Source organism: Ranitomeya imitator, chromosome 8 (assembly GCF_032444005.1).
Source record: "Ranitomeya imitator isolate aRanImi1 chromosome 8, aRanImi1.pri, whole genome shotgun sequence".
Lineage (NCBI taxonomy): Eukaryota > Metazoa > Chordata > Amphibia > Anura > Dendrobatidae > Ranitomeya > Ranitomeya imitator.
In genome coordinates this window covers 1,516,106-1,526,550 of record NC_091289.1, presented here as the reverse complement: position 1 = coordinate 1,526,550, position 10,445 = coordinate 1,516,106, and the positions used below count along the sequence as shown (strand labels likewise).

Below are 10,445 nucleotides of genomic sequence, written 5' to 3'. Positions count from 1 at the left end.
TATAGGGTGAGGAGCCTGTACTGATTATAGGGGGAGGAGCCTGTACTGATTATAGGGGGAGGAGTCTGCACTGATTATAGGGGGAGGAGCCTGTACTGATTATAGGGGGAGGAGCCTGCACTGATTATAGGGGGAGGAGCCTGCACTGATTATAGGAGGAGCCTGTACTGATTATAGGGGGAGGAGCCTGCACTGATTATAGGAGGAGCCTGTACTGATTATAGGGGGAGGAGCCTGCACTGATTATAGGAGGAGCCTGTACTGATTATAGGGGGAGGAGCCTGCACTGATTATAGGGTGAGGAGCCTGTACTGATTATAGGGGGAGGAGCCTGTACTGATTATAGGAGGAGTCTGTACTGATTATAGGGGGAGGAGCCTGCACTGATTATAGGGGGAGGAGCCTGCACTGATTATAGGAGGAGCCTGCACTGATTATAGGGGGAGGAGCCCCTTGTCTGCTGTGTAGCCTCAGCTGTGGTGGTCTCTGAGGCTGCAGACCCCTCCCCTGAGGACCCCCGATTCCCCCAGTCCGGCAGATGATCTCATGTCGGGGCTCTGGGTTGCAGGCGCCAGTAATAATGGTTTGTTCTCTCCGAGAATCTTTATTAACCGTCCAGAAAACATGCACCGTGATGTTCGCGGCCCCGCAGCTCGGTCCCCGGAGTGACTATTATGGCAGCTGACAATTCCACGCATGCGCAGCCTACTGTAGCTCATTGGCTTTTGACTGGGGCGCGTGTTCTTCGCATGCGCATTGGGTGATGGAGGCGTGGTCTTGGCGCAGACGGCGGCTCTGGTGGTGGTGAACGGACGCGATGCGCTGGCTGCGGGCGATCAATGCGCGGCTCCGGAGCCCCGGGGGGCAGGAGCGGAGCTACAGCGGGGGCCAGGTACCGGGGACGGGAGGCGGTCAGTCAGCAGAGGACCGAGCAGTAATCGGGAGGATTCCATGTCACCTGCGACTGCGCAGAGTCTGCCCGGTCCGGTCCGGAGCTCTGGGGGCGGGGTCAGGACGGGGCGGTCTCTGGGGAGTGGTCAGTGTAAGGGGCGGTTCCTGGGGGGTGGGGTCAGGACAGGGCACGGTCGCTCTGGGGGAGGGGCACGTTCGCTCTGGGGGAGGGGCACGGTCGCTCTGGGGGAGGGGCACGTTCGCTCTGGGGGAGGGGCACGGTCGCTCTGGGGGAGGGGCACGTTCGCTCTGGGGGAGGGGCACGGTCCCTCTGGGGGAGGGGCACGGTGCTCTGGGGGAGGGGCACGGTCACTCTGGGGGAGGGGCACGGTGCTCTGGGGGAGGGGCACGGTCACTCTGGGGGAGGGGCACGGTCGCTCTGGGGGAGGGGCACGGTCGCTCTGGGGGAGGGGCACGGTCGCTCTGGGGGAGGGGCACGTTCGCTCTGGGGGAGGGGCACGTTCGCTCTGGGGGAGGGGCACGGTCGCTCTGGGGGAGGGGCATGTTCGCTCTGGGGGAGGGGCACGGTCGCTCTGGGGGAGGGGCACGGTCGCTCTGGGGGGAGGGGCACGGTCGCTCTGGGGAAGGGGCACGGTGCTCTGGGGGAGGGGCACGGTCACTCTGGGGGAGGGGCACGGTCGCTCTGGGGGAGGGGCACGGTCGCTCTGGGGGAGGGGCACGGTCGCTCTGGGGGAGGGGCACGTTCGCTCTGGGGAAGGGGCACGGTGCTCTGGGGGAGGGGCACGGTCACTCTGGGGGAGGGGCACGGTCGCTCTGGGGGAGGGGCACGGTCGCTCTGGGGGAGGGGCACGGTCGCTCTGGGGGGAGGGGCACGGTCGCTCTGGGGAAGGGGCACGGTGCTCTGGGGGAGGGGCACGGTCACTCTGGGGGAGGGGCACGGTCGCTCTGGGGGAGGGGCACGGTCGCTCTGGGGGAGGGGCACGGTCGCTCTGGGGGGAGGGGCACGGTCGCTCTGGGGAAGGGGCACGGTGCTCTGGGGGAGGGGCACGGTCACTCTGGGGGAGGGGCACGGTCACTCTGGGGGAGGGGCACGGTCGCTCTGGGGGAGGGGCACGTTCGCTCTGGGGGAGGGGCACGGTCCCTCTGGGGGAGGGGCACGGTGCTCTGGGGGAGGGGCACGGTCACTCTGGGGGAGGGGCACGGTGCTCTGGGGGAGGGGCACGGTCACTCTGGGGGAGGGGCACGGTCGCTCTGGGGGAGGGGCACGGTCGCTCTGGGGGAGGGGCACGGTCGCTCTGGGGGAGGGGCACGTTCGCTCTGGGGGAGGGGCACGTTCGCTCTGGGGGAGGGGCACGGTCGCTCTGGGGGAGGGGCATGTTCGCTCTGGGGGAGGGGCACGGTCGCTCTGGGGGAGGGGCACGGTCGCTCTGGGGGGAGGGGCACGGTCGCTCTGGGGAAGGGGCACGGTGCTCTGGGGGAGGGGCACGGTCACTCTGGGGGAGGGGCACGGTCGCTCTGGGGGAGGGGCACGGTCGCTCTGGGGGAGGGGCACGGTCGCTCTGGGGGAGGGGCACGGTCCCTCTGGGGGAGGGGCACGGTCACTCTGGGGGAGGGGCACGGTCGCTCTGGGGGAGGGGCACGATGCTCTGGGGGGAGGGGCACGGTCACTCTGGGGGGAGGGGCACGGTGCTCTGGGGGAGGGGCACGGTCACTCTGGGGGAGGGGCACAGTGCTCTGGGGGGAGGGGCACGGTCGCTCTGGGGGAGGGGCACGATGCTCTGGGGGGAGGGGCACGGTCGCTCTGGGGGAGGGGCACGGTCACTCTGGGGGGAGGGGCACGGTGCTCTGGAAGAGGGGCACGGTCACTCTGGGGGGAGGGGCACGGTGCTCTGGGGGAGGGGCACGGTCACTCTGGGGGGAGGGGCACGGTGCTCTGGGGGAGGGGCACGGTCGCTCTGGGGGAGGGGCACGGTGCTCTGGGGGAGGGGCACGGTCGCTCTGGGGGAGGGGCACGATGCTCTGGGGGGAGGGGCACGGTGCTCTGGGGGGAGGGGCACGGTGCTCTGGAAGAGGGGCACGGTCGCTCTGGGGGAGGGGCACGATGCTCTGGGGGGAGGGGCACGTTCGCTCTGGGGGAGGGGCACGGTCACTCTGGGGGGAGGGGCACGGTGCTCTGGGGGAGGGGCACGGTGCTCTGGGGGGAGGGGCACGTTCGCTCTGGGGGAGGGGCACGGTGCTCTGGGGGAGGGGCACGGTCGCTCTGGGGGGAGGGGCACGGTTGCTCTGGGGGAGGGGCACGGTCACTCTGGGGGGAGGGGCACGGTGCTCTGGGGGAGGAGCACGGTCGCTCTGGGGGAGGGGCACGGTGCTCTGGGGGAGGGGCACGGTGCTCTGGGGGGAGGGGCACGTTCGCTTTGGGGGAGGGGCACGTTCGCTCTGGGGGAGGGGCACGGTGCTCTGGGGGAGGGGCACGGTGCTCTGGGGGGAGGGGCACGTTCGCTTTGGGGGAGGGGCACGTTCGCTCTGGGGGAGGGGCACGGTGCTCTGGGGGAGGGGCACGGTGCTCTGGGGGAGGGGCACGGTCGCTCTGGGGGGAGGGGCACGGTCGCTCTGGGGGAGGGGCACGGTCGCTCTGGGGGAGGGGCACGGTCACTCTGGGGGAGGGGCACGGTCACTCTGGGGGAGGGGCACGGTCGCTCTGGGGGAGGGGCACGGTGCTCTGGGGCAGGGGCACGGTCGCTCTGGGGGAGGGGCACGGTCGCTCTGGGGGGAGGGGCACGGTCGCTCTGGGGGAGGGGCACGTCGCTCTGGGGGAGGGGCACGGTCGCTCTGGGGAAGGGGCACGGTGCTCTGGGGGAGGGGCACGGTCGCTCTGGGGGAGGGGCACGTCGCTCTGGGGGAGGGGCTCGGTGCTCGGGGGAGGGGCACGTTCGCTCTGGGGGAGGGGCACGTTCGCTCTGGGGGAGGGGCACGTTCGTTCTGGGGGAGGGGCACGGTGCTCTGGGGGAAGGGGCACGTTCTCTCTGGGGGGAGGGGCACGGTCGCTCTGGGGGAGGGGCACGGTCGCTCTGGGGGAGGGGCACGTCGCTCTGGGGAAGGGGCACGGTGCTCGGGGGAGGGGCACGTTCGCTCTGGGGGAGGGGCACGTTCGCTCTGGGGGAGGGGCACGGTGCTCTGGGGGAGGGGCACGTTCGCTCTGGGGGAGGGGCACGGTCGCTCTGGGGGGAGGGGCACGGTCGCTCTGGGGGAGGGGCACGGTCGCTCTGGGGGAGGGGCACGGTCGCTCTGGGGGAGGGGCACGGTCGCTCTGGGGGAGGGGCACGGTCGCTCTGGGGGAGGGGCACGGTCGCTCTGGGGAAGGGGCACGGTCGCTCTGGGGAAGGGGCACGGTCGCTCTGGGGAGGGGCGCGGTCGCTCTGGGGGAGGGGCACGGTCGCTCAGGGGGAGGGGCACGGTCGCTCTGGTGGAGGGGCACGGTGCTCTGGGGGAGGCACGTTCGCTCTGGGGAGGGGCACGGTGTTCTGGGGGGAGGGGCACGGTCGCTCTGGGGGAGGGGCACGGTGCTCTGGGGGGAGGGGCATGGTCACTGGGGGGAGGGGCACAGTGCTCTGGGGGGAGGGGCACGGTCGCTCTGGGGGGAGGGGCACGGTCGCTCTGGGGGAGGGGCACGGTGCTCTGGGGGAGGGGCAGGAATATGTGGACTGTGCAGTCCGGCACTCTGCCCCCTGCGGGGGGTATGGACCGGGATCCCACCAGCGTGGTTTCCCCTCAGTCTGTGAGCAGCTTTCTGTGTGTACAGTCCTGATTTATAGCGTCCCCGGGGGGTCAGATTTCTAGAGCAGCCCCTCAGGTTAATATTCTGATCCTCGCTCTGTGATTGGATCCCGGCTATTTTACCCATGAATACATTATCTGTATCTGTTACCGTAGGGGGCGGGGCCCCGCCGCACCGCGCTCTACGACTTTCACCGCGCCCATGGCGGGAGGATGGTGGAGTTCTCGGGCTGGAGCCTCCCGGTGCAGTACGCGGACGGTCACGTGGCCTCGCACCTGCACACCCGCCACCGCTGCTCGCTGTTCGACGTCTCTCACATGCTCCAGGTAAACGCAGCAACGATAACGTGAACCGGCGCCGGTAACATCCACCCGACTCACCGCACGTCTCCGCCTCACAGACCCGGATCCATGGAAAGGATCGTATCGCCTTCATAGAAAGCCTCGTAGTCGGTGACATCGCGGAACTGAAGCCAAACCAGGCAAGTGATGTCACCAGCAGGGGCGGGGCTGACCACCTCACATCAGTGATGTCACCAGCAGGGGCGGGGCTGACCACCTCATATCAGTGATGTCACCAGCAGGGGCGGGGCTGACCACCTCACATCAGTGATGTCACCAGCAGGGGCGGGGCTGACCACCTCATATCAGTGATGTCACCAGCAGGGGCAGGGCTGACCACCTCACATCAGTGATGTCACCAGCAGGGGCGGGGCTGACCACCTCACATCAGTGATGTCACCAGCAGGGGCAGGGCTGACCACCTCACATCAGTGATGTCACCAGCATGGGCGGGGCTGACCACCTCACATCAGTGATGTCACCAGCAGGGGCAGGGCTGACCACCTCACATCAGTGATGTCACCAGCAGGGGCAGGGCTGACCACCTCACATCAGTGATGTCACCAGCAGGGGCAGGGCTGACCACCTCACATCAGTGATGTCACCAGCATGGGCGGGGCTGACCACCTCACATCAGTGATGTCACCAGCATGGGCGGGGCTGACCACCTCACATCAGTGATGTTAACAGCATGGGCGGGGCTGACCACCTCACATCAGTGATGTCACCAGCAGGGGCGGGGCTGACCACCTCACATCAGTGATGTCACCAGCAGGGGCGGGGCTGACCACCTCACATCAGTGATGTCACCAGCAGGGGCGGGGCTGACCACCTCACATCAGTGATGTCACCAGCAGGGGCGGGGCTGACCACCTCACATCAGTGATGTCACCAGCAGGGGCGGGGCTGACCACCTCACATCAGTGATGTCACCAGCAGGGGCGGGGCTGACCACCTCACATCAGTGATGTCACCAGCAGGGGCGGGGCTGACCACCTCACATCAGTGATGTCACCAGCAGGGGCGGGGCTGACCACCTCACATCAGTGATGTCACCAGCAGGGGCGGGGCTGACCACCTCACATCAGTGATGTCACCAGCATGGGCGGGGCTGACCACCTCACATCAGTGATGTCACCAGCATGGGCGGGGCTGACCACCTCACATCAGTGATGTCACCAGCATGGGCGGGGCTGACCACCTCACATCAGTGATGTCACCAGCATGAGCGGGGCTGACCACCTCACATCAGTGATGTCACCAGCATGGGCGGGGCTGACCACCTCACATCAGTGATGTCACCAGCAGGGGCGGGGCTGACCACCTCACATCAGTGATGTCACCAGCATGGGCGGGGCTGACCACCTCACATCAGTGATGTCACCAGCATGGGCGGGGCTGACCACCTCACATCAGTGATGTCACCAGCAGGGGCAGGGCTGACCACCTCACATCAGTGATGTCACCAGCAGGGGCGGGGCTGACCACCTCACATCAGTGATGTCACCAGCAGGGGCGGGGCTGACCACCTCACATCAGTGATGTCACCAGCAGGGGCGGGGCTGACCACCTCACATCAGTGATGTCACCAGCAGGGGCGGGGCTGACCACCTCACATCAGTGATGTCACCAGCAGGGGCGGGGCTGACCACCTCACATCAGTGATGTCACCAGCAGGGGAGGGGCTGACCACCTCACATCAGTGATGTCACCAGCAGGGGAGGGGCTGACCACCTCACATCAGTGATGTCACCAGCAGGGGCGGGGCTGACCACCTCACATCAGTGATGTCACCAGCAGGGGCGGGGCTGAACACCTCACATCAGTGATGTCACCAGCAGGGGTGGGGCTGAACACCTCACATCAGTGATGTCACCAGCAGGGGGCGGGGCAGAACACCTCACATCAGTGATGTCATCTGACAACCCCTCCTCCTGGGCTGGTTGTCAGGATGCTGATCCGTGGCCTCTCTGCAGGGGTCGCTGTCGCTCCTCACTAATGATGACGGGGGGATCATTGATGACCTGATCGTGAATAACGCTTCGGACAGTTTCCTCTATGTTGTGTCCAACGCCGGCTGCGCTGAGAAGGACTCCGCCCACATGCAGGTAACGGCCTCCATCTTGGTGGTGGCATCCTCGCTGCCGGGACCCTCACCTGTCTCTGCCTCCACCAGAACAAGCTGCAGGATTTCCGTGGCCGGGACGTTGCGCTGGAGCCTGTGGACTGCGCTCTGCTGGCTCTCCAAGGTGAGGCCTCGCTGCGCGGCTGCCATGATGTGCTGAGGAGACCCCGCCGGCTCCAGCGCCTGATGACAGTTCGATCTTTTTCTCCAGGACCCTCCACGGCTGACGTCCTCCGGGCCGGACTCAGCGATGACCTCTCGCGGCTGACCTTCATGAGTGGCATCACCACCGCGGTGTTCGGGATCGCTGGCTGCAGAGTGACCCGGTGCGGGTACACGGGGGAGGACGGGGTGGAGGTAGGTGGGCCGGACCCCCAGCAGCACCATGTCAGGAGCGCAGCATGCGGCCCATCATGGCCTCCCGTGTCCCCGCAGATCTCAGTGCCCGGTGACAGAGCGGTGGAGTTGGCGGAGAGGCTCCTGCAGAGCGCAGAGGTGAAGCTGGCGGGTCTGGCTGCCCGGGACAGTCTACGCCTGGAGGCCGGCCTGTGCCTGTATGGCAATGACATTGATGAGACCACCAGCCCGGTGGAGGCGAGTCTGGTGTGGACGATCGGTGGGTGAGGGCCCAGCAGTTTTGTCATAGGGATGTGAGCCGACCCCAGTGTATTGATCATCTACTCTCCTAGGGAAACGCCGCAGAGCCGCCATGGATTTCCCCGGAGCCTCCATTATCGTGCCCCAGATTAAAGGAAGGGTGGCACGGAAACGTGTGGGGCTGACGTCCACGGGGCCTCCGGCCCGCCAGCAGACGCCGATCCTGAACCTGGAGGGGCGCGTCATTGGTGAGTGCCTGTGAGGGCGTCATCAGCGACGGTGCTGCCGGGGCCGAGTGCCAGGTGAATGGGCGGGTGTCGGCAGCAAGTGCCGGCGAGGCAGAGGAGGGTGTGTGCAGTCAGTGCCGGCAGGGAGGAGGAGGAGGAGGGTGTGTGCAGTCAGTGCCGGCAGGTGGGGAGGAGGAGGAGGGTGTGTGCGGTCAGTGCAGGCAGGGAGGAGGAGGGTGTGTGCGGTCAGTGCAGGCAGGGAGGAGGAGGGTGTGTGCGGTCAGTGCCGGCAGGTGGGGAGGAGGAGGAGGGTGTGTGCGGTCAGTGCAGGCAGGGAGGAGGAGGGTGTGTGCGGTCAGTGCAGGCGGGGAGGAGGAGGGTGTGTGCGGTCAGTGCAGGCGGGGAGGAGGAGGGTGTGTGCGGTCAGTGCCGGCAGGTGGGGAGGAGGAGGGTGTGTGCGGTCAGTGCAGGCGGGGAGGAGGAGGGTGTGTGCGGTCAGTGCCGGCAGGTGGGGAGGAGGAGGAGGGTGTGTGCGGTCAGTGCAGGCAGGGAGGAGGAGGGTGTGTGCGGTCAGTGCAGGCGGGGAGGAGGAGGGTGTGTGCGGTCAGTGCAGGCGGGGAGGAGGAGGGTGTGTGCGGTCAGTGCAGGCGGGGAGGAGGAGGGTGTGTGCGGTCAGTGCCGGCAGGTGGGGAGGAGGAGGGTGTGTGCGGTCAGTGCCGGCAGGTGGGGAGGAGGAGGGTGTGTGCGGTCAGTGCCGGCAGGTGGAGGGTGTGTACGGTCAGTGCCGGCAGGCGGGGAGGAGGAGGGTGTGTGCGGTCAGTGCCGGCAGGCGGGGAGGAGGAGGGTGTGTGCGGTCAGTGCCGGCAGGTGGAGGGTGTGTACGGTCAGTGCCGGCAGGTGGGGAGGAGGAGGGTGTGTGCGGTCAGTGCCGGCAGGTGGGGAGGAGGAGGGTGTGTGCGGTCAGTGCCGGCAGGCGGGGAGGAGGAGGAGGGTGTGTGCGGTCAGAGTCAGGGGAGGAGGAAGGTTCACTCGTTCTGGGGTCTCCAGCCGGACCCTGCGTCTCTTATGTCCAGGGCTTCGGTGTCTGCCCGGCTGAGGTTACGGCCGGTATCGGCAGGTCCTGAGTGTGCGCGGCGCTGCCCGAGGGTCAGAGATCGGCACTGGGCAGAACAGGCGCGATGTCAGCAGCAGCGTTTGTAGTTGGACGACGTCGTTAACCATTTCCTCTCTGCAGGTGAAGTGACCAGTGGCTGCCCCTCCCCCTCCTTACGGGTGAACGTGGCGATGGGATACGTGGAGCCGGAGTTCGCCAAACCGGGAACAGCGCTGCACCTGGACGTCCGGAAAAAAATGGTGGACGGCGCAACCTGCAAAATGCCATTCCTGCCGTCCAAATATTATAATATAAAGTAACACCCCGAATAGCGGGAACCCCCCCAAAGAGCAGGAATCCCCCCCAAAGAGCAGGAATCCCCCCAATAGCGGGACCCCCTCCCAGAATAGCAGGACCTCCATGACTTTAAGACCAGGACCCCCCCTGACTGGGGCCCTGCCGTTCTTGGGGCCCTGCTGCTCAGGTGTTACTTCTCAGGGACTACAGTGCCAAGTATTGTCGCCATTCCAGGGGCCCCGGCCCCCCACTGTAGGACTGTAGCCACTAATCGCTGTAGATAATGAGCAATGATCCAAGGGCCCGCCACGCGTGGCCCCCAGAAACCAATCATCTGAGGCGTCCTGATTGGATGCTGTAGGCGCCGCCCTCACAACTTCAGCTCCTCCCCGTTTGCTGCTGCAGGTTGGGCAGATGCCCCTGCGGGGGCCGGGTGCAGGGAGTGGCGCTTCATCCCGCCCTCGCTCCTATCCACATTTGGCGCCATTCTCATTTTAAGCCTGAAAGTGAAATCTGCGCCAAATACTAAGCCTGAAAATGTGTGAATAAGCCGAGCGCCAGTATTATTGCCCCTCCCCCACACAGGACCGTGGCGGGGGATTGGGGCTTCTCTTACATGGGGCTGCCACTAGGAGCGGTGAACACTAACAATAAAATCTGCCTCCTGGACTCCCTGCTGTGTCTTCATGATGTCATCACTGGGGGGCCAGGATAGACCCTCCTAGCGAGAGGGCGGAGTGTAGTGAGGCCCCACCCCATAATCTATAGAACGCATTATACACCAGAGCTGCGCTCACTCTGCTGCTGCTAGCAATGCATGCTGGGAGATTGCAGCCCTGAAGCTGCAGGAGTCAATGCTGCCGGTAATGGAAACGGGACCCCGGTGGGCAAGTGATAAAATCTCCATCCACCCCAGATGATGATGTGTACTGTGGGGGAGGGGGCAGCAATTCTCCAAGAGGGCGGAGCTACAGTAACCTATTTATAAGCTGAAGATCCCGAACATCAGAGCGAGACCCATCACAATTAACAATGGACGCTGCCATTACTCTCCTCCCCGCACGGGGCGCAACCACTG

General features: G+C 66.2%; 1 protein-coding gene across 1 annotated transcript; it reads left to right on the top strand.

Annotated features, from left to right (window-relative positions):
• The first annotated feature begins 757 nt into the window (after positions 1 to 757).
• On the top strand, positions 758 to 10,036 carry AMT (aminomethyltransferase). Its single transcript, XM_069735966.1, has 9 exons — positions 758 to 892; positions 4,843 to 5,013; positions 5,088 to 5,168; positions 7,005 to 7,136; positions 7,205 to 7,277; positions 7,365 to 7,510; positions 7,589 to 7,769; positions 7,843 to 7,998; positions 9,212 to 10,036. The coding sequence occupies exons 1-9, from the start codon at positions 818 to 820 to the stop codon at positions 9,388 to 9,390; spliced, it is 1,194 nt and encodes a 397-aa protein (XP_069592067.1). The 5' UTR covers positions 758 to 817; the 3' UTR covers positions 9,391 to 10,036.
• Positions 10,037 to 10,445: the final 409 nt, after the last annotated feature.